General features: G+C 35.3%; 1 protein-coding gene across 6 annotated transcripts in view; it reads right to left on the reverse strand.

Moving 5' to 3' along the window:
- Positions 1–22,899, reverse strand: part of ADD3 (adducin 3) — a 119,075-nt gene that overhangs the window by 28,013 nt on the left and 68,163 nt on the right. For 3 of the 6 annotated variants that reach the window (XM_070432315.1, XM_070432314.1, XM_070432318.1), the window contains exon 2: positions 2,669–2,889. In XM_070432315.1, the coding sequence (XP_070288416.1) occupies positions 2,669–2,863 (195 nt within the window). In that variant the 5' untranslated portion in view covers positions 2,864–2,889. Of the gene's footprint in view, positions 1–2,668; positions 2,890–21,093; positions 21,166–22,479; positions 22,554–22,899 lie in introns of those variants that run through there. The other 3 variants (XM_070432317.1, XM_070432316.1, XM_070432320.1) reach the window with 3 other exon arrangements.

Below are 22,899 nucleotides of genomic sequence, written 5' to 3' on the forward strand. Positions count from 1 at the left end.
CCCAGGACCAGATTTATACACCTGGACCAGATTTTGATGAGATTCTGGATTCAGGCATATAATATGGTACTGGAATGAGACTTTTGCAGGGGTGTTAGGAAAAGGTGGGTATATTTTGCAGGTAGGAGGAAGGTAAATAAACTATGACAGACTGTAGTCTTTTAAAATAAATTGGGAACAGAGAGTGAACAATCCTCCCCTCATAAGGTGGAGATTAATTCCTGTCCTCTTGAGTATGAGTTGAACTTAGTGACTCACTTCTAACTAATAAACATGGTAAGCATGGTAGTGTTTAATGTCATAAAAGGTGCTGCAGGCTCCTCTTTGCTCTCTCTAGGATACTTTGGAAGAGAATGCTCAAACAGCCTCAGGTAAAGGCCCATGTGGCAAGGTACTCTGGCCTTTTGCCAATACCTATGTGAATGACCCTTGGGACCAGTCGAGCCCTTAGATGACAGCAGCCCTGGCTGATGTCTTGACTGTAGCTTCATAACAGACCTTGAGTTAGACCACTTATCTAAGCTGCTCTGAATTCCTGACCCACAGAAATGATGACATATTTAAAGCTTGTTGTTTTAAGCTGCTAAATTTTGGGGTAATTAGTTATGTAGCAATAGGTAACTACTACAGGCCACTATGTATAATTTCCTTTGGTGAGAAGTTCGTTGTTAAACATGGCAGGAAAACAAAATTTTACACTTTCACAAATAAGATTTTAAATTCACTAGCAAAAATCTAGGGGGAAAATGATCAATCCACAATTCTTTTAAACCTTCTTTGTTACTCTCTGGGCTAAAGATTATCACTCTTGCTACATGAATATAGAAATAACAATCTATATATCATCCCTTCCTCATTATTTTATTAAGTTCCCCAAGGCATAAGTAAAATTGATACTTTTAAGCCAAATCACAAATGAAAATACATAAATATTAAAAATTAGATAATCTACTCAAAGTTATGCTGTCTCTGGTTTAATGGGGAAATTATAAAACAAAAAACTTCACATGGAAATGTAGTGTAGTATTTCTTCCTTTTAAACTTTATAGTTAGAATTGAATGGTCCTTTTTAGAGCACTTCCCAAAGAAATCTCAGTATTTAATAATCCTGCACAAAATCTGAACTTTATCTCATTCTTTCAGTTACTTTTTACTATATATTACATAATCACTGAGCTAATAAGTTAGAGCTTAAAAATGGGATTTCTTTAGAAGAGGAAATATATCTATTTTGATCCAAATAATTAACATGTCCTTCAAATATTTCTAAACACAGAAACTTAGGTTTCATAAAAGAAGGCACTTAACATTTACTCCTTCATGATGAAGTCTAGTTAATCTCTTTTCCATTGGGAAAGGGTTTCTTTAAGGGTTTATTTAAAGCATAGCTTTAAATTTAAGCTACACTTGTCCTAGCTGGTTTGGCTCAGTGGACAGAGCCTCAGCTGGGGACTGAAGGGTCGAGGGTTTGATTCTGGTCAAGGTTACATACTTTGGTTGCAGGCTTGATCCCTGGTCCCGATGGGGGCATGTGCGGGAGGCAACTCATCAATCGATGTGTCTCTCTCACATCCATGTTTCTCTCTTTATGTCTCTCCCCCTCCCTTACACTCTCTCTAAAAAATTCAATGGAAAAATATCCTCAGGTGAGGATTAACACACACACAAAATAGTAGTAACAAAATAAATTTAAGCTATACTTAAATTTCTCAAAGCTTGCATTGCTTTTATAACTTGTACTTGCTTTTTATCTAGGCCACTAGTATAGAAGAATTGCTCAGAGTGGAATTCCCCTTTGGCTTTGGACTTAACCTCTGTGATTAAATTCACAAGGGCACAACAAAAATGATTTACCAGGGCCACCCCAGGCAGTTCTATGTCTCAGTGCTTATTTTAGTATCTAAGTTGGAAACCTAATATAACCCTAACCTGGGCATCATGTGTCTATGTGTGCTGAACTCTGTCTGCCTTAAGGGGACCATGACCTTCATTTTACATAAAGTTATGAATTAATTTTGCATCTTAAATTAAGCTGTTCTCTCATTTTCTTACTTATACATGACCTTTGAAATTCCACTAAGGGTAAAAAAACTTGAATATAATTTGTAAGGCTTGGATACTACTGTGCAGACAGAATTTTCATCTTGAGTTTAGATTGTAGTCCACTTGTAATCTAATTAGTTTGGTGTGTATGCATGCATGTGTGTCTGCATTAGATATATGTAACATGAGGCTGCCCAATCTCAGACCTCAAAAACCTTACGTCTTCCTATGCTGCTCTGATTGTCAAGGTACCCAAAGGAAGAAGAAAATATGTGCATGAGATATACCTCACTCCTTTCTTGGTTTCTAACACTTCAGTAATGACTTTCATTTCTTCAGAGATATTCAGTCTGAATTGGATGTCCTTTAGCTCAGAAGCATCTTTCAATGAAGCATTACATTCAGAAATCACCCAAAGAAAATTGACACCACCAAGACAATACTATTTTGTTATTAAAGCCTTGCAAATTAAATATTTAAATTAGGTGTGCATTTTGCTTCTGCAAGATTGGGGGCAACTAATCCGTCCCTCTTCTAAACTGAGAGTTAAGATACCTCCGACCTCATTATATCAAGGTTTCCAAAGAAGAAGAAAAAGTATAGCCTTCTTATTATTTCAACTCACAGGACTTTGCAAGATCTGAGTAACTCGTTTCCTCTGTTCCATCATATTGAAGTCTTGTCGTAGATCAGGAGACATGTTCCTCTCTCTGATGTATTCTGGGTCATTTTCATTGATGCGGTCAAAATACCTCTCTTTGTGAGGCATGCTGGGAGGAGGAGGAGTAGTGATCACGCCTTGGCTGGCATCTGAACTCATGCTTCAAGCCTGCTGATTCCCCTTATCTGTATTAATAAATACAAAGAAGGACATTAATGGTAAGGTAAATTCATTATGAAATTAAAATTTACATGGGTCAAGCAGAACCTCCTCCCTCCCCCAGCCCCTAGAGTTAAGTGGTAGCTTTCTTTAAAAAGTAACTTCTCAACAAAATATCAGATCAATTTTTTAATTAAGGTAAAAAATGTCTTAGATTGTAATGCTAAATTGGAAATTGATATTTTCAGAGCTAATGGAAGCTTGTGGTTCAATTATAATAATGTCACCAACTGCGGTTCAATTTTTAAAGAAAGTAATGATCAAAATACATACGCCACATCTAAAATGGCAAATTTTCACAATTAGTGAGTACTGTCAGTAGAGCTCTTTTTTCTCAGTTATGATTTTGTTAGACCAAGCTTTGGCCAGATTTAAGGCCCACTACATTTTGTAGTGAATATAATTTACTGACATGAGAGAAACATGCTTTAAGATTTTTAAATGATTCAACAAGTTCCCAGGGAAAATGTAGGAATTACTAAGATTGCTAGATTACATAACTTCAGCAAGATGGTACTTCAAAAATCCAAGTAAAGAAACAATGAAAAGCTATTCAAAAACCACATGAACAGCTGATTCACTTAATTATCATTGATACTAAGGATTAGTCTTGATTTCATGCTAGGGGAACAAATTCATTTGGGCTTTGCTACAACTGAGCACCTAACTAACTATAGCTAGATCAACAGGATAGTCATTTAATATTCCTCCCTCACCCCCACCTGGGATCTCTGTGTTAGAAGTTGAAGTCATCTAGCTTGGTGCTTTTCAAGTTGTCTATGGTGGCCTTCTCCAACTTACTGTGAGCAATATTTTTGTAAAATACAAAATTATGCATTTAGATGTCTTGGCAATGTCAAACTGCAATAAGTTTCTAAACACATAATATCAGTCTGTACTTGTCACAGACAGTCCAATGTGCAGACTGGTAGTAGATCCTGAACCACACTTAGAGGAGCAATGACCTAGCAGAGAGCAATAGTCACTGCCAACTAAAGGAATGCTTCCTCAAGTCTTTAGAAGTGACATGGTAGTGAGCCTAAGTCAAGAGAAAGGGAGACCACTGATGGTGTATTCCTTTTCCTAGTTGTTCTTTTGAACTGAGTATAGAAAATGCAAAAATGTGCAAGAAGGAACCAGGAAAGGAAACAAAAAAGAAATTGTAAAAATGGATTTGCTTAACATAATTTTCTCTACGGATCGTGACTTCCACTCCTACAACTTGTTCAGTATAAATGAGTGGGTAACAAAAGACCATTCTGACTAACTACCAAGTGGCATTTTTTAAGTAATTATTTGTCTGGTGGGAAGAATCACTTCTTAATAAGGGGAATTAAATGTAAAACATCCAAGTATTCTTTTTCCATTTATGTCAAAATCTAAGGGGAGAGAAGTTTCTGTGGACCCACAACTCTGCAAATTCCACAACCTCAAAGTCCCAGCGGAACACTTTTCTAGTTAGATCCAGAAGGGGAAAGGCAAAAAAAGGTCATGTTCATCTTAGAGATCTGAATCCCTGATAAAGACCAGGGACATCTGGTCTCACCTTTTAAACACAATTAACAATCAATTCGTCTCTAACAAATTAGTCTTCTGTGATAGATTTCATCTCTAAAGCTGCCTTGACCCAACTTAGCCCACGCAAACTTATGATAAGACATTAAAACTTCTTGCATTAATTCTGGTTTTAGAAGTGTAAACTCATTGTTTAAAAATAATTTTTTGCAAAACACATTGAAATTATTTCCTTCTTCTTGCCAACATTAATTTCATATACAACATTCTGTAAGCTATCTAAATTACTTTAGTGTACTACACTGAAAATTCAGGAAATATAACTTAAAAAACTTTATATGATACCACTTAAATGAAATTCTGATTTTGTGACTAGAAATCAATTAATCAGTGAAAAAAATGTAAAAAATGAGCTTTTATATAATTGAGCCTTCCACATCCTAAGTCATTATTTTAAAAATTGAAAGAAAAAACAATTAAAGAATGAGTGATAATTAAATGTGTTCTTCAAAGTTGTTTTCTTAAAATTTCTTCTTTTTATACAACATCTACTACTAGTGGAATAACTCTGGCCATATTATATTCTTCAAAAATTTGGGTTTTTTTTGTACTGTTATTAGTTTGGCTTACCAACCTATGTTCTTTACCATTATCTTGCTATATAAAAAAAGGTGGTATACAGAGCACCAACTGTAAAAAAACTTTCCTTTTTTTCATATCCAGCTGGGTTATCACATGTCTAGAGGCCTAATCAATCTTTGGAATATTATTTTCTTAGAAGCTGTTTATTATGTCATGCTGACCTTTAAATGGCCAACTACAGACTAAGCGAGTACTTGATTAATAACTGGGATATCACTTAACAAAGAAATCAATTCTATTTCATTTGCAACAGTAGGCCACTGGCTTAAGCCATTTTTAAAAGACAGTGCACAAATATTGTCTTTAGTTGGATTCTACCTATTTCTCAATTCCAAAAGCACTACTTAGTTTAATGAAGAATAGGGTTAGATAACAAGTTTGTGATGTTTATAAAATAATTTTATGAAAACACAGCAAAAAGTAAAGAATTGTGGTAGATTCATTTCATTTTCCCAGCATTGGTTTAAGAAGCTGATAAGTGAAACATTAATAAGTAAAAGCTTATAGTTTGAAGAACTCGTTATGATTAACACATTTTTCGAGTAAGGTAAAGAGAAAGCTACTTCTAACCACCTACTTAAATAATAAAAGAACATACTATATGTGTATAACACTTTGTAGCTTATACCATCTCTTAAATCTTTCTGATTTTATCTTTGCAGCTATAATTTCAGGTTGATAATTGAGATGTTCAGTGGATTAAGAATCCTGCCCCAATTCATATTGCTTATGTCTGGGGCAATATTCCAAGCCATGATTTTCTGTTTCCTAGTTCACTTTACAATGACACATACTTTTTCACATATCATAAAACATAAGAGGACTCCAAAGTTTTGAAACGTTTAGTCTAAATTCTGTCCTGAATATTTAACAATTGGAGCTTATGGCATTTATAAAAAAATAAGGAAATGACACCAAAAAAAGGTAAATAAGATTAGAAATGACTCACCACACTCTGACCTTTTTAAAACTTCAAAAGCTCATTATTTAACTTGGCTTTTTAAAAGAAGAAGTTTCAAAGTTTTATACACATGGAATAAGAATTGGGAATTTATATAAAGGATATAGAATAAAGAATAAGAATAGTAACTTCTCCTTTTACATAGATTTTAAGCCAATCATAAGCACAACTGATTATCTGCAATTCTGTACACCAAGTACTATAGATTGAACTGTATTTCAAACTTTGAAAACGTTTAGGATCCACAAGATTATCTGAACATAAACAAAATTCAGAAAAAATATGGGAGAAGCTTGCAGCATTATTTTCAATAGCCAAGATAATAGAAACAAACTAAGTGTTGATTAATGAACAGATTTTTAAAAATGTAATATATATACAACAGAATACTATTCAGCCATAAAAGAAAGGAAATCCTGCCACTTTCAACAACATGGGGGGACCTTGCGGGCATTATGCTAAGTGACGTAAGTTAGAAAAAACCTTGTACGTGAAATGTTCAGAGCTGCACTATTCACAATAGCCAAAAGGTGGAACCAACTCAAATTCCCTCAACTGATGAATGGATAAACAACAAATGTAGTATTATCCACATAATGGAATATTATTCAGGGGAAGGCGGGATGAGGAGAGACTGCTTAATGAGTACTAGAATTTCTGTTTCGGGTGATGAAAAAGTTCTGATTCTAGAGAGTGTGATGGCTGCACAACATTGTGAATATACTTAATGCCACTAAATTGCACACTTTAAAATGGTTAAAATAGTAAATTTTATGTTCTGTGTATTTTACCACAATAAAAAAATGAACTCAAAATGAATCACAAACTGGAGTGTAAAACTATAAAACTTTTAGAAAAAAAGTAAGAGAAAATCTTCAGATCTAGAGCCAGGCAGAATTCTTACACTTGACACAAAACCATGACCTATAAAGGAAAAATGATATATTAGACTTTACCAAAATTTAAAATATTTGTCTGCAAAAATCTGTTAAGATTAAAATAACAAGCTACAGACCATGAGAAAAAATCTGCGAACCACAGATCCTACAAAGGACTAGTATGTATGATATATAAGAAACTCTCAAAACTTAACAGTTAGAAAATAAAACAATTCAATTAGAATATGAGAGTCTTACATCTTTACTATACTGCCTTATAAGAAGAATGTTTTAAGAGAAGTAAATGATAGATTCTAGTTCCTCTTAACCCTGAACAACAAAACCTAACATAAATATTTCTGTTTTCAGGTGATATGTCAAACAACTCAGTTCCCAGGCTCCTTCTCTTTAAAATGATCTAATCCTATTTTTAGTACCACACTACTACTATACACAGTCAGGCTTCCTAGACTTCGGGGCAATATAAACCAGAGCAAACCAGTATAAACTCTATTATAAAAAAAATCAGTCTTTTAACAGTGTTCTTTGAATTGAAAATGCTGTGGAAAATAGAGTTTTTTTAAAGTAATGTTATAAAACTTGTCAGCACTATGGGTTTCCTCTGGCCATGCAGATTAGACACAAGATATCAAGCATAAACAAAATTCTAGTTTTAAAAATGTTATCCAAATATTTATGCAGTAACTATTCAACATGTATGTTTAAAGAACATTAGGTTCAAGACACAAATAGATGGAACACCCTAGAATGGTAGCTTTCAAACTTTTAAAAATTGGCAATCAGCAATAGAAATATACTTTATGTTATAATCCCATAAAATACCTGAGCTATATGACAAATAAATTCATGACATGATACTTTCCCTTACTATGTGGTATATTCTAATATTTTCAGTTTTTAAAAAATGTGGGTCAAACTGATTCATAATCTGCTAATGAGTTGTGACCCACAGTTTGAAAAACACTATCCTAGAAATTCAAGTGATGGTCAGATGGGAAACAGAAAAAGGAAAAGAAGAGAGGGAGGGAGGGAGGGAGGGAGAGAGGACAGAGGAGTGAGGAGAGAGAGAGAGAGTTGGTGAACAAGGGGAAAATGAATATGTGCTAAAGAGATAGAAGAAAATAAATGATTCATTGATTTATATATTTTAAATGTTTATGACAGTTTATAGAAATAGGTCTTAGTGATTTGTGGGATAATTAAATTCTCCTCCATTTGGTCACTTAGGAAGTGCCATCTGTATAACTCAATGTCAGATTTTTTTTTTTCCTGACTCTTATCTACTAGTTCAATTGTCCAGATCCCTTTGCTCATGTTTGTAGTCCTCATAGTGGTAGAATGCTCCATAAGTGGCAGCTGAATTGAATTATTTTACTATATCACAGCTTCTATATAAATCTGGTTTCTATTATTTCTAGTCTGGGAATGGTAAACACAATCTTATGAAAAGTTATTACTTATGAAACGTCTTTCCAAACTTAAAATTCTTGGCAGTTTTAACAGCTTTCTATAGAATATAAGCAACAAGATGGCTCTACTTTCAAGTACCAGGCCTAATGTTCTATATTTAAAATAATCAGATATGCCAAGACTTCAGAAGGACATTTGGTAACAACAGCTTGTTTACTGAGTTAGAATTTTTCTTAATGAAAGTTACTACAACACTGTGAAGGGATTTAAAGTTCTAGGAAACAAATTGGACTCGGCACAAACTATGACAAGTCACATCTCACATTGGTCAGTGAAATTTTATTCATTTTAAATTCGAAAAGACATGAAGTAGTTTCAACTGGTAGCCAAATTTTTATATATAACTGACATGAAATCAATAGATCTGAAAAAGTAGATAAAAGTCAAGGAAAATGTAAAACAAATAAATTGGCATTGAGTATAACTGATCAATACAAATATCACTTTCTAAGTGCCCAATGGAAGATTTAATTATCCCACAAAGCACTTATTGCTATAATGCTATTGATTCTATGACAGCTGTCTTGGAATATTCCAGGATCACATTGTATAGATGAGATAAAATTATACTCAGAGATGCTGAGTGCTTTTTCTAAAGCTATAATGCTCAAGCACCAGATGACTACTATGTCTTAATAAGAGGTTATCAAAATGACATTGATTGTGCTCTAGGTAATAATAAATGATGTTCAAGTTTACACTTTTACCACTCAAGTTAATTTGGCATCATTTTGAAAGAGTCGATGGCCTTTAACTATTTATAATGAAGCAAACCAACCCTCAGAAAAAGATTATGTTGGTAGCATCCCTACTTCATAATAAAAAAAAAAAATTGAGGTTTCATAATTTGCCTCAGATAACCAAATGCTCTTCAAATGAGGAATTATTCATGGTTACAGATATTAATAGGTGTGGAAGAGTTGACAAAAAAAGATGGAATAGCTCCAAGGACTGTCATTTCCCAAAAGTATACATAGCTATTACAACCTTGATTATGGCCTTTCTTTATTGTGATGCCTGGAAATATAGGATCACAATATTCAGCACCAAAATATATGTAATAAATGTTCTCAAAGTAGTAAAATTAAAAAACATATAGGGCTATAAAAATGTAGAACCTTAACTCTGTCTGGCCTACTGCCAAAATCTTAAGATGGATCCAAATCATTTTAAAATTTCTGAATCCTTTTTGTTGTTTTGAAATGATTTGTTAAGTATATCTTTAAAATAAAAGTATAAATTATAATGTTCAATTTAAAAGTCTAGGGAACAATGAATCTACAGTTGATTAGAAAAAGATATTATTAATCTGAGTCTTAGTTAAAAATTCAATTTAAAGAAAAAATACTAACAATAACAAAATAAACTAGTAGCAGTAGCAACAACCCATTACATTACTAAGTGTCCTATACTTAATGGAAGTTGACAGCTGGATCAGCATTCATTTAAAAAAAAAAAAACAGAAAAGAAAAATTGGAGGGCACAAGTATGAGAGTATTTTGGTTTCTGACTTTGTCTTATAAATAAAAATAACACTGTTAACTGATAAACTATTTTAACAAACATGAAAAATACATCCTGTACTTGTACAATTGGGACATATAGTAGTAGTTACATGCAAACATAATATACATAGTTCAAAATGTAAGTGCAGAGCAAAAATTTCAAGTAAGTGCTTGCTAGGGCAACATTCAGCAGGGTGTTTCAAAGACCATAGGCATTCACTGCTGTATTAAGCAGAGGATGAATCTAACCTTTCTTACTAAAGTGCCAATAAGTGATGAAGAATATTTCATTGATCAACATTACTTGTGAGCTGGATTTCTATATTTGAAAAGTAAGGGTTAGGGAGAAGAGAGGCAGTTACTTGCTTAGACATTGGTAGGAATGGAAGTAACATTCACTGGTAACTTGAAAAAAAAATCCTTCATTACAAATTTACCAATGATAATGGCCATGCAAAGGGCAGAGTTACAAATTTGAAAATATGTATACAGAGTTCAGAGGAAATGTATTTTCTAAAGTCCAAGCTGAATCATTACCCAGACTTAGCTCAAATTGTTCCCAATATGAATCATTTGGAAAAGCAAACAAGAAACGGATTTTTCAATAAACTAACATATAGTCTTATAAAATGATGAGTAGAACAATCAACTATAGAGAGGTAATCCTTCACCTATCTTGAGAATCCAAAAACATATGCCTTGGTTCCTTTACCCTCCTTTCTTCAAAATATGACGAATGCCTTGTATATATTTCCTCAGTTATCATTTGTCTACAACACGGAGCTTTTGGAAATGGTTGGGGGGAAAAACAAAAGGACCCCCCCTCCCCCGCCCCAGCCTGTCCGTAAGAGAAAGTTGACAAAGACAAGTGGATTGATTACTCCAATGTGTCTCTCAGACATTTAGTTTCTGTTAAGTGCCCTGGTATCAGTGAAATTTTAAAAACTGAGATGCAGGAAACGATCCAGAATTTGACAGCTCATGATAAATGAGAGGTTTCAAAAAAATGGAATCACTGGGGATTATGATTTTTAAAGAAAGATTCATTGCGCTCTATTTCTGGAGATACCTTAAGTCTTTGGTTCTTTACTATTTTATATGTAAGTCCTTCTGGACACAAAGCATTTTTTTTTTTAAAGAAACATCAACCCTCACATACCTTCATGTACTAAAGTCTACTTAATTATTTGTCCAGTACTGAGCTTAAAAATTTAAAGCCTTTACTTTTGACATTTTCTTGAGAGTAATGTTTGAGGTCAAATTCACTCTTACCTATTTCTGCATATCTACTCTAGAAACCTGGGAAACTTTCCAAAGTGAATATCAGAATACAAGTAATATAGAAAACTTAACTCCCTGAAATTCCAATCTTACATCTACCTATTTCACCAAGGATTGCTGGCAAGTACCAGAGGCTAGGAAAGAGGCATAAAACAATTTGCTTCATTAAGATTTAAGAGCCTCCAGAAGAAACCAAGAAATTCTGGTTCCTAAGTCTGAAGAAATGCAAACAATCCTCCAAAGCTCATTATTAAAAATGAGTTGAGTTTTGCAAAATCAAACATTCACCCAAAAGGCTAACCTAGAAAATTCATTTGACAATACTTCTAACAGGTCCATCCTTAATATGGTCATTGTGACCAGTGAGTGACAAGAGGGAGGTTGGAAGGGCACAAAAAATATGAGGCAAAGTTCCTTATTTTAAAAACTACTCAAATATATACTAATAAAATGTTAAAGAACACAGGGTCTGAGTAAATCCCAAGAGTTCATCTGATCTCCTATTTCAGGTATTCCAGCTAAAGATTTTTGGCTTTTATAGCTATAATTTATAAAATACAGCTGTAAAAGTCAATCCAAAAGCTGTAGGTAACTCAATACATCATTACTGTAAAGAAATCTGATTTGAAGGAGTTCCTACTTCAGATTTTGGCTAGTATGGAGAATTTCAAGATCACCATAACCTCATCTGTGTGTCTCTCCCCTGAGCCTCCTCCTCCACGCCCCACTTCTCCCCATGGGAAGTCTAATATTGAGCCATGAAAATGCAATTTATTAAACACAGATAATAGTACTTGGAAATAACTTTTAAAAATATTTGGTTATAACTTGTCATTTTAGAGATCTGATAATGGTTTTAAGTGGAAGTCCATGAAAAGAGATATTTATCAACCTCAGAAATCTGTTTTTGTAAAAACAAACTATTTTTGTGAAACTAGCTTTTTCAAATGAACCATCTTTAGATTTGAAATTCAACATTACATACTGTACTGAGTTTAGTAGTATCCCCCAAAATTTATGTCATTATCTTAGAAATGTGATCTTTTTGAAAATAGTCTTAATTTGTAATCAAATTAAGATGAGGTTATACTGAATTAGGACACAATGACTAGAGTCTTTATAGGAGAAAAGTGAGAAAGATGTGGACACAGAGACAGAGAGGAGATACACGGGGGAGAGCCATGTGATGATGGATGCATCTGTAAACCTAGGAACACCAAGGATTGCTGGCAAGTACCAGAGGCTAGGAAAGAGGTATAAAACAATTTGCTTCAGAGCCTCCAGAAGAAACCAACTATGCTGAATTTTGACTTCTGGCCTCAAGAACTGTAAGACAGTAAGTTTCTGTTGTTTTTTAGCCACTCACTTTGTGTTACTTTGCTATGATAGCCCTAGAAAACTAATACACACCATTGTTCCAATGGAATTCCCATTCCAATAATATCTATTTTAGGAGGCATTTTACCAGCATAACAATGTGGATGGATAACACCTATGCAGAATCAAAAGTCATTTCTTTAGAAATAAATACTGCCTTCCCTAATATTGCCTAATTAGAACCAAAAGAGAAATAGCACCTTTAGAATTTAAAGTTGTTAGAGAGTAATAGGATATAAGATATTATTACATCCAGTCCTATACTCTCTTTTCTCCAAATGAAGAAACAGGTCCCAAAAGAAAATGTGACTTACTTAAGTCCCTCAATTTATCTTACTCGGGGCATTTTGCATGATCTAGAGTAGCATGTGATATATAGATCATATGATCTGTCATTGTAAAAAAAAAAAAAAGATTTAAAACATACACTTCATTTAAAAAGTCCTTTAACTAAAAGTTTTGGCAGTAAACTAATTTAAGGAGCTCAGCACATTATATAAAATGTTAACTTTTATGAGAAAGAAAAGCACTTAAAGACTCAAACTCCAATTTCTTGATTTTAAGGGGTTTGTAGGTATGCATTCAAGGTTAATAGATTTTTATTTTATTTTTTTACTTCAATTCTTTATTTGTTTAAAGTATTACATATGTCTCCTTTTCCTCCCATTGACCTTTCCCTGGCCATTCCCACCCCCTACAGTGGTCGGCAAACTGCAGCTGGCGAGCCACATGCGGCTCTGTGGCCCCTTGAGTGTGGCTCTTCCACAAAATACCACGTGCAGGTGCACATGTACAGTGCGATTGAAACTTCATGACCCATGCGCAGAAGTCGGTATTTTGTGGAAGAGCCACACTCAAGGGGCCAAAGAGCCGCATGTGGCTAGCAAGCCGGTTTGCCGACCACTGCCCTAGCACATGCCCTCACCCCCCTAACGTCTGTGTCCATGGGTTATGCTTATATGCATGCATACAAGTCCTTTGGTTGATCTCTTACCCCTCTCCCCTGCCTTTCCTCTGAGGTTGGACGGTCTGTTCGATGCTTCAATGTCTCTGACTCTATTTTTGTTCCAGTTTATGTTGTTCATTATATTTTTAAAAAGTGTTTTCATAAGAATTTAGGACCATTTATACCATTTTTAAATAACGGGAATGCTTTTCTTTCAAACTTTTGTGGTAATTCACTAGAGAGAGTAAACTATATAACTCAGCTTTTTGTGCCCACTCACACATGCCTGAAGGGACTACTTAAAACTCCTTGCTATATTTTAAACTCAGGCTTGCAGTAGGACTCTTGTTTTTCTGAGGCCCACAAAGACTAGACTTACAGCTTAGTTCTATAGTGCTCATTTAGCTGGACTTAAAGCCCACATCAAGTACTTTATTGTCAAATAAAAGTAATCTTCATGGAGCTTAGCCACTTAAGTAGCTCTCCAGAGTTTGGTAAATATTTTGTGTCTACTCTTGATCTCTATTGTTAGGGAAGGGTTTCACAGAGTTGTAAAGTGGTGGAAAGTTTATTTCAAACATCTAAAATATAGTATGGATACTTAAACCCTTGAGGTTCATGGTTACAACTGAGAAGCACAAAGCTACCTACTGTAATTTACCACAATATCATTTTCTTAGTTCTTCCCTCAAGGGAAAAGAAAAAGTATTCTAGAGTCCCATCCTAAAAGAAAATACTTACGAATCAAGCCTGGGGGGGCTCTCAAAATAAGATGAAGAAGGCTTCAAGTCTATCTCCTATAGACTTAGGAAAATGATGCCTCTTCCAAACAAAAGCTATTTCCCTGACTAAAGCTTTGTTCACCTTGTTTCTCACACACTTCACCTGTTTTCCTCTCTAATCTTCCTCCATCCAAATGTTAACCCACATTGGAGGTCTTAATTTAAAAGCCAAGTCCTTCCATTATGGTTTCCCCAATCTCCCCCACCAAAATTAGCCTGTTTCCCCTTGATATTCCCAAAGCACTTTGTCATAGTGTATGTTGCTTTTAAATTATTTGAGTATATCTGTCTGCCCCTGCAACATCTTTTTCCTCTCTTCACTTCTAATTAAAGTTATTCAATAAGGATTTATTAAACGAAGTGAGGTGAGTAGGACTACTGATTCATAATATCACACTCTCTTCTCGTCTTAGATTAAACTAGGGCAGAGAACCTAGAGCAACCCTTGAAAACTGGGCAAATCATGGTTTGATCAGAATTACCACACATCCAAGGTAGTTGAGTATATTGCAATCTGCATCTAAAATGTCTTAAACTGACTGGAAAGTAATCACAAGAAAGTATAAAGGTATAATATGAGCAATTTTTAAAAAATCTATAGTTACTGCAATGTTTTGAGACCAGGTACAAACAATGCTACAAAAATGTCATCTTAACCTCCGCCCCCCCCCCCCCCCCAAAAAAAACTACTGATTCAACCAATCAGCAAACACTAAATGTTAAGTAAAGGGTATAAAGAAATATAAGGCACAGGTCTAGGTCCTACCCTTAAGGGCTTTCCAGTTTAATCAAAGAGAGAACTAAAACATGACTACATGGAAAGATAACTGGCAGTAAAAGCATTTTACAACAACTGCCAAAAAAGACTGCACAGCTGGTGTGGCTCATTGGTTGAGCTTCAACCTATGCACCTGGAGATCACAGTTCAATTCCTGGTCAGGGCATATGCCCTGGGTTGTGGGCTTGATACCCAGTGCTGCCAATTAATAATTCCCTTTCATCATTGATGTTTCTCTCTCTCTCTCTCTCCAAAATAAAAATATATTTTAAAAAAAGATAATGTGAGATTTCCAAGAGCTGTTGAGAAATGCTAATAAACAGAATTTTGGATTAAGATAGTAAAGATTTCAATGAACACATAAGGTCTGAAGTTATTCATATACAAAGTGAGGTGGTTTGATCGACGACCTGTAGGTTTAGCTTCCAGCTCTGAAATTTTATTGTACTCCTTTTAACATAATTATAGTGATTTGATATTAACTGGCTACCTCTTAAATGGAGTTTTCTTCTTCCTAATCAATATGAAAAGTAATGGCTTTTAAAAAGCTGTCAGTTCCCAAATAAGCAGTATTATAAAATTATTTTTAATATAAATATCCAAAACTGAATGCTATATATCTATTAAGAGGGTTTGATATTTCATAAGAAAACTTGAAGTGGAGGCTTTTTTTCTTTATGCCATTTCTTGCTGTGGCCTCCAAAACTCAAAACAGACTTTTAAATGGACATTTCCCATACTTGAAAGATATATTTGAGATTATTAAATTTATGATTGTCTCTCTGTGGACAAGAAGAGTGTAAACTTGCAAAAGTTCATTATCATTATTAAAACAATTTTTCTTTTTTGTTCTTTTTAACTGTCATCGCTTTTATGTTCAGCAGTCACTGATGGTCAAGAGTACAAATATATTCTGAAGCCCAGCCAAAGGTTTTTTTGTATGTGTGTGTTTTTTTAACGTGCAACACTCAAAACAAAGCAAATATTGGCTTAGTTTTGACACTTGTTGTTCTAATACATTAATAGCCTATTGTTCACTGTGGTTGTCTCAACAAGATAATACATTGAAAAACAGCGTTTCCTGATAGGAAGTGAATTCCCACTGTGTGTCACAGGGCCCTAGCCAAAGGCTGGGTGGGCTCCAAAGGAGAAACGTCAGTCCCTTCTGGGATTGCATAACAGACCAGAGTAATGATTAAAGGTTTTCTTCTCTCTCTCTTGTTTAAAATGGTTTTCTGCTTCAGCTCAAACTACAAGCTATTTGACTAGTTTTGCTAAGGACTGTTTTTCTAAAATGATTTAAAATGTTTTAGAGTTTGTTCAACATCCTGTAGACAGACAGCAGTATCCTGTATATTTCTGACTATAGTGAATTTCCTCAGACATAAATACCACAATGGATGGGGTAACTTGACAAAGAAGGTATTAGGATGTGTCATCAAGACATAGTGTGACCATTTTCAAGGTTAATTTCATACAAGCAATTGTTTAAGTCATTAGACTATCTGAGGCATGATGAATGCAACAGGTTTTTATAACTCAGATACAGTTTAGTAGGCTAAAATTGAGGCTCAATGAGTCCAAGCATCACAACCTTACTCCATTTAGAATTTGATTAGTGAGAAAATGATTCACTAATGTAGACACACATACAGAACAATGTGCCTGCACAGTAACTGACAGTGAGTGCCCTTGGAAGACACGAAAACCCCCTTTTAAATATTGCAAATATGCTTCATTTTCATCTATTTTCATAGACTGAAATTTGAAGAACTTGCTCTGTCCCTTCCACTTACCAGTGGACATTAGAAAAGTTCAACAATGAAAGAAATAGGAACAGTTGTCACTTAGTAGACTTCAGTGAGATTGTCTCTGCCATCCAGTCGGTCCCATCATTTAATGCAGTGCTTGGGTCCTACAAAGTCCTCAATACATTTTGATAAACTGAACCATATGTCAAACAATTGATATAAAAATTAACATGGAACACCAGTAGTATAATTATCTAACATTACTTGGATAATAAATAATATCTCAAGTTTTACAGAAGTATACATATTCAAAGTATGTTAAGCCTTCTGCCAAGAAGCTAGGGTAACCAGCACACAAATACACACTCCAGGCCAAGAAAATGTCTTTTTATCTTCCTGTTGTAATTACACAAATCAAATGCTGAAGTTCTTATACCATTTTGCTTTCAGGACAGGTGTCATTTGACAGAATTACAAGAATAAAATTGTGAAACAGGCAGTGCTAAACAGCCCACGTGTGAGACAGCAAAGATTCCTGCTTCAGTGACTTTATAACTTTGCTGTGTAACTTGATAACTTTGCTGGCAGGATGATAGTGTACAGTTCACCTCTAAGGCTGCTTCCTCAGGACCAAATCAGAAAATGTTAGCTATGTCAAGCAATATCAATTTTAGCATTCAGGGAAACAAAGAGATGGATTAGAGGGCTAGAATGTGAAAACAATTTAAACAAGGGGGCTGAAGCCAAGTTTCTAAGCCCTTAGGATTAGCTTTGAATGGTTAGATTCATTGAAAATTACAAGGATCCGTTTTAAAAACAAACATCACCTCACTCGGAATCTTCTTCTCAAGTATTCAAGCTTGATAAAAGGATTTGCTTTTACTTCTGGAATGGGTTTTGTGCTTTGGAAATCAACATTTTACAAAGGAGAGTTTATGTAAAATATAGTATAATATTCAACTTCCCTTTTTTACATCCTTAAACTTTCAAATAGCTTAGGCCATATGGCAGGTCAAATAAATTACAGACCACACAATATATACAAAAGATGTTTTCAATTAAATAATAAAAACTTCATATAATTTAGGTTATATAGCTTAAATCAATATTCCAACAAAAATACTGGGTAAATATTACAGTTGGAAGGGTCATTAGAACTCATCTATTCCAACATCTCATTTTATAGATGGTAAAACTGAGGAACAAGGAAGTTGTAGGTGAGCTTATAGGTAATCTATCTATAATCTCACACTCAAGTTACTGAACTCTGAACCCAATATCATCTCATTAATCTGCCAGAAAATGACCCCTAGAGCAGTGCTTACCTATGTGTGAATGGCTGGGACAGCAGGGGCCTATCTTTGGTATTCTAACTACAGGAGAAGTTGATGAGGGGTTCCCCACTTCCACACAATACTATCACCCCTTTCCTATAGCACCTGGGTTCTGGATTCTGTCCCAAAATGGAAGTAGAAGACTAATGGCATAAATATATCTGACTGGGGAGAAAGGGAAAAACTTGAATATAATCCAGATATCTATCAAAAGGTGTATGAATAAATAAATTACAGTATATCCAGCCATATACTGAAGTACTATACAGCCATTAAAAAGAATGAGGTAGCCGGGCTGGCTTGGGTAAAATTTGCATAGCATACTGGAGTAAAAAGAAGAGGGTTTGGGAGCAGCTCCATAGGAAGTGGTAAAAAAAAATTCACTCCATTTTTCATAATTACATAATTATTAAAAGAAAAATAGGAGTATTATTGAGGATATTAATCGACTTTCTTCAAAAGTTACAAATAAGATCTATTTAGAAAACCTTCTAATTTCAATGTTTAACAGCAAACTGGTTGGCAAGCTTTACTCCGGAGCAACTTTAAAAGTGTAAGAGTAACTAACTGTATTCTCCAGAGTTCAAATGGACAGAAATTATCTAGCTCAGAGGATGGAAACCAACATTTTTTAAAAACGAAATAGAACAGAAAATAGCCGTGTTTTCTGAGCTGTAAGAAAAATTTATTCCAGAGATTAAGTGTGGGTATGTGGTGTATGTATTGGGTCATGATACAACACATATTGAAAGCAAGTTTTAAAGCCACTTACCCAAGGTGACAGAACTAATAACTACACTGAGTACAGGCAATGATTAATGAAATTCTACACAACACTTGTGATAAGAGGTTTACCTAGTATCAACTTGAAAATTATTTTCTTGTTGAGATTATTTATATAGCTAATTCTACTGCTCAGATATTAAAAAGCAAATTTCCGAAATTTCTGATATACTAGTACATACATTATTTAAAGCAAATCTTTGGTTTTCATGTCATTTATAAGAATGATTCTGGGTTAGTATCTAAACATTTCTTATCAATTCTAATATAATCCTTTTAGTAGTTCTGGAATAGGTATGTCTTTACAAAGAATATTAGGATCCTAAGCTGGAAAAGATCTTAGAGAGCTAACCCAAATCCCTAATATTACAGGTGAAGAAACTAGTGTCCAAAGAAATAGCCTGTTGATTCCCAGGCTAGCACTTTTTTTCTGATACAATGATTTTACTTTATTCTCAAATCCTAATCCCTATCTATCTATCTATTTATCTATCTATGGCCCTAATATGCAAATAGACTGAACAGTGGAACAACCGAACCAGTCGCAATGACGGGCACTGACCACCAGGGTGCTCTCGCGGAACATGGCAGGGATCGGCAGCAGGCGGCAGAGCACTGAAAATGGTGGGTGATGGCCGCGGCGGGATAGTGAAGGTGAGCGGAGGTGCCAAACCAAAGCGGGGTGCCGGTCACTGTCACTGTCTAGTGGTTTCTAAAAATTCTTTGCTCCTGTGCGCCACGGTCCTGCCAGGTACTCACACCTGCTGCCAGTGCCGGGCCCACTTGCACCTGCTGCCAGCGCCTAGTGCCAGTCCCGATCACTCGGCGCCATCAGGGGGTGCAAGTGGTGGCTGCCGGCCCCCAACACCCCCGAGGGCTTCTCCACCTCCCCCTGCTCCTGAGGGGTGATCTGGGCAGCAGCCAATGCTCGCACCTGCTGATATCACCGGCCCCACTCCCACCCGCTGCTGGCCCCCGCACTGTCAGTATGTGGGAGCAGTGGCGGGAGCGGGGCTTCTGGCAGACAGGGGCCTGGGGGCCACAGAGGAAGGGGCGGGGCGGGGGTGCAGAGGATGGGCCGAGACCTGCTGCTGTGCCCACTGCAGCCTCCCGGCCCACAGTTCCTTTCAAGGTGCACAAATTCATGCACTGGGCCCCTAATGACGTTAAAAAATTGCTAAACACAATTACTACCAAATTACAAAGAGGAAACTGAAGCAAGGAAATGTTAAGAAGTCCAAGTCCAAAAAGGATGACACAATGTCACCCCTGCAAGCTTTGCTGAAATCTACCAATTTCAACATTCAGCTCTGATTTTATCTGGGCAAGTGGTTCAACTTGTTTGGACGGAATGGGTGTGTCTACCCCACAAGGGTACACAATGAACATGCAGGAGAGGAGAGGAAGAAAACAGTCAGTTTAGACATCACCAAGCACATCCTCTCTCTCAACCAGCCCACTTTGGTCAGTGCATAATTAAACACTTCACAGGCATTTAAAAACCAGCTAGAAACAGAACCCTAATGTGTGTGTAGGGGAGCAAGTCAGACCCCATTTGCAAAGAAAAAACTGCTGAACATGAACCTCATTAAATAACAATAGTTCTCCTATAGTTTAACTTACTGTTCATGTCACAAACTCTAGAAAGAACACAGAAGCACAGATAAGACATGGAACAGAACTTTGGGCTGTAGCCTTCCCCAACTCTTCTGACAAATACCCAACAGCAACAGGACAAAGCATCATTATAACCGAAATAAAGGCTCTTTAGATGCTGCCTTTTTAAAAATTCAATGAGCCCCTCTTACACACAAAGTTCATGCCATGATGACTCGAAATATAGTACTGCCAGATTATGCTATTAATACTCCAATAAATTCAGTGTAAAACACTATTCCAGTATTTTCCTTAGTTTAAATAGTCAGTCATCCCCAAAACAATTAAACACAATTCATTAAATCACTTAAGAAAAACAGAGGCGACAGTGAATAGGAAAAAATTTAGTTGAGTGATAAAGCCACAGGCTTCTCCCCAAGAAGCATATTGCATGTTACTAGCAGCTGGCACAAAATTAACCATCTATCTTATCTATGCTTCCCTCTAAGCTGTGCATGATCACTATTACAATAGACAATCCATTACTTACAAAAAAAATGGAAGCTGCTGTGCATTTCTTAAGCTGGTTTTGTGTGGCAATTCTGATGCAATGCTGCCCTAAAAATGAACTTTGTTTTAAACAGCGAGATATCCACACTCGCTGTGGTTAGAGCAAGGGTGGAGCCCACTCTGGGGGAAACAACACACCCAGGCAGACTACAGTGAGAGCAAACTGCACGTTAATATTGCCATAACATTTTTCAGGGCCTCAGAGTCCAAATTAACTGGTTAATCCTCCTTAAAGAAACATGGGGAAAGTTCATGTTTGTAGATCAGTTTTCCTGCCATGAAATGAAATACAGACTAATTTCTTTTTCTTTTTTTTTGAAGAAAGTAAAGATAAAATGCATGGTATATCACAAAGCTTAACTAACAAAATAGAATGTTAGGTGGAAGTGAGTGAACTACTACAAAGGAAGTCCAACCATGCCAACTTCTAAGTTTAGCAACAGCAGCTTCAACATATCTCAAGGTGTCAGTAACATTGCTCACTCTAGAACTTTACTTTAGCCCATTTGGCAAAAACAGGGGATTTGAACATGAACATAAGCATTACCTACCCTTCTCTACCAATGCTCTAGGTCTCCTGGCAATCGGAAACAATAAAAGCATTTTCTTATCAACTAGTAAGTACTGCCTTAAAAAATAAGGGATTTGATTTATGGGCTTCCTTTGGCAGAATACTGAAACGAACACATAAATTATTTTGATGAAAATCACTAATATGCATACTATACTTTGAAAAAGTTTGTAATTACCAACTTTAAAAAATAATTTCATGAGTTTTGATTTAAAATTTTATTTATTTAGTTCCAAATAAGATACTCAGTAGTATGCATACATATATATCTAAAAATCTTTAATGGTGTCTAAAATAATTTATCAGTTATTGAAACTATCACCAAAGATATGATTATTAAAAGTGATTTTACAATGGGGGAAAAGGAGACTCATGTAATACTTTAAACAATAAAGATTTTAAATTTAAAAAAGTGATTTTACTCAATACTACTTTTTGAATATGCACATTCAGAAACACAACCAACTATTACTTTTAACTAAACTCTTATAACTCATGAAATAAAAAATGTTTCTCAGTGAAATACCCAAGCATGTGAAAAATAAGTTATATAATAATTTACATAGGATTTAAAACAAACAATAGAAAAGGATTGGGGGGAAAAAAAGGAAAATGTTATTTTTAATGATATATTACCCTCATCAACAGCTACTCCCTCACATTGAAACAATAAATCAGTCTGAAGTATTGACCATTTCGATATTTTGAGAGATGTCTAAAAAATCGTTTTTCAGGATCCTAGGGAGGGGGTGATGACTGATCCAGCCTTTTGTTGAATTATGAGGTCACTCTTACCATAAGATAAATCAACCCATTCCAAAATAATCTTTCCATAGTTCAAGTGCTTGATTTAATTATTTTTCAACCATAATATGTAATTATAAATCATCTCTTTGCTTTCCCCAAAACTGAGTAACTCCAAGGTAGCAGAGTTAGATATTATATCTGAAGAATCCCATCTTGATACTTTTTGGATTTGCACGGCTGGAAATGTCTGTTTTCAAGTCAAACTTCACTTTCGCAGCTGCAAAGGAAATGACAAGAGAAGAAAAACACAGCCAATATATATCAGCAATTAATTCCATCCACAACTGCCCAGCTGTTTGTGCATGGAAGAATCAGTCTGTTTCCTTTTGGGGCTTTCACCACTGAAAACTGATACTGCACATTCAGAGACACAGGCTGTTTGTAACATGTCAGGAATGTGCGCAAGAT

The sequence above is a fragment of the Myotis yumanensis genome, unplaced genomic scaffold, assembly GCF_028538775.1.
Source record: "Myotis yumanensis isolate MYYU_CA2020_CCGP unplaced genomic scaffold, mMyoYum1.0.hap1 SCAF_13, whole genome shotgun sequence".
Taxonomy (NCBI): domain Eukaryota; kingdom Metazoa; phylum Chordata; class Mammalia; order Chiroptera; family Vespertilionidae; genus Myotis; species Myotis yumanensis.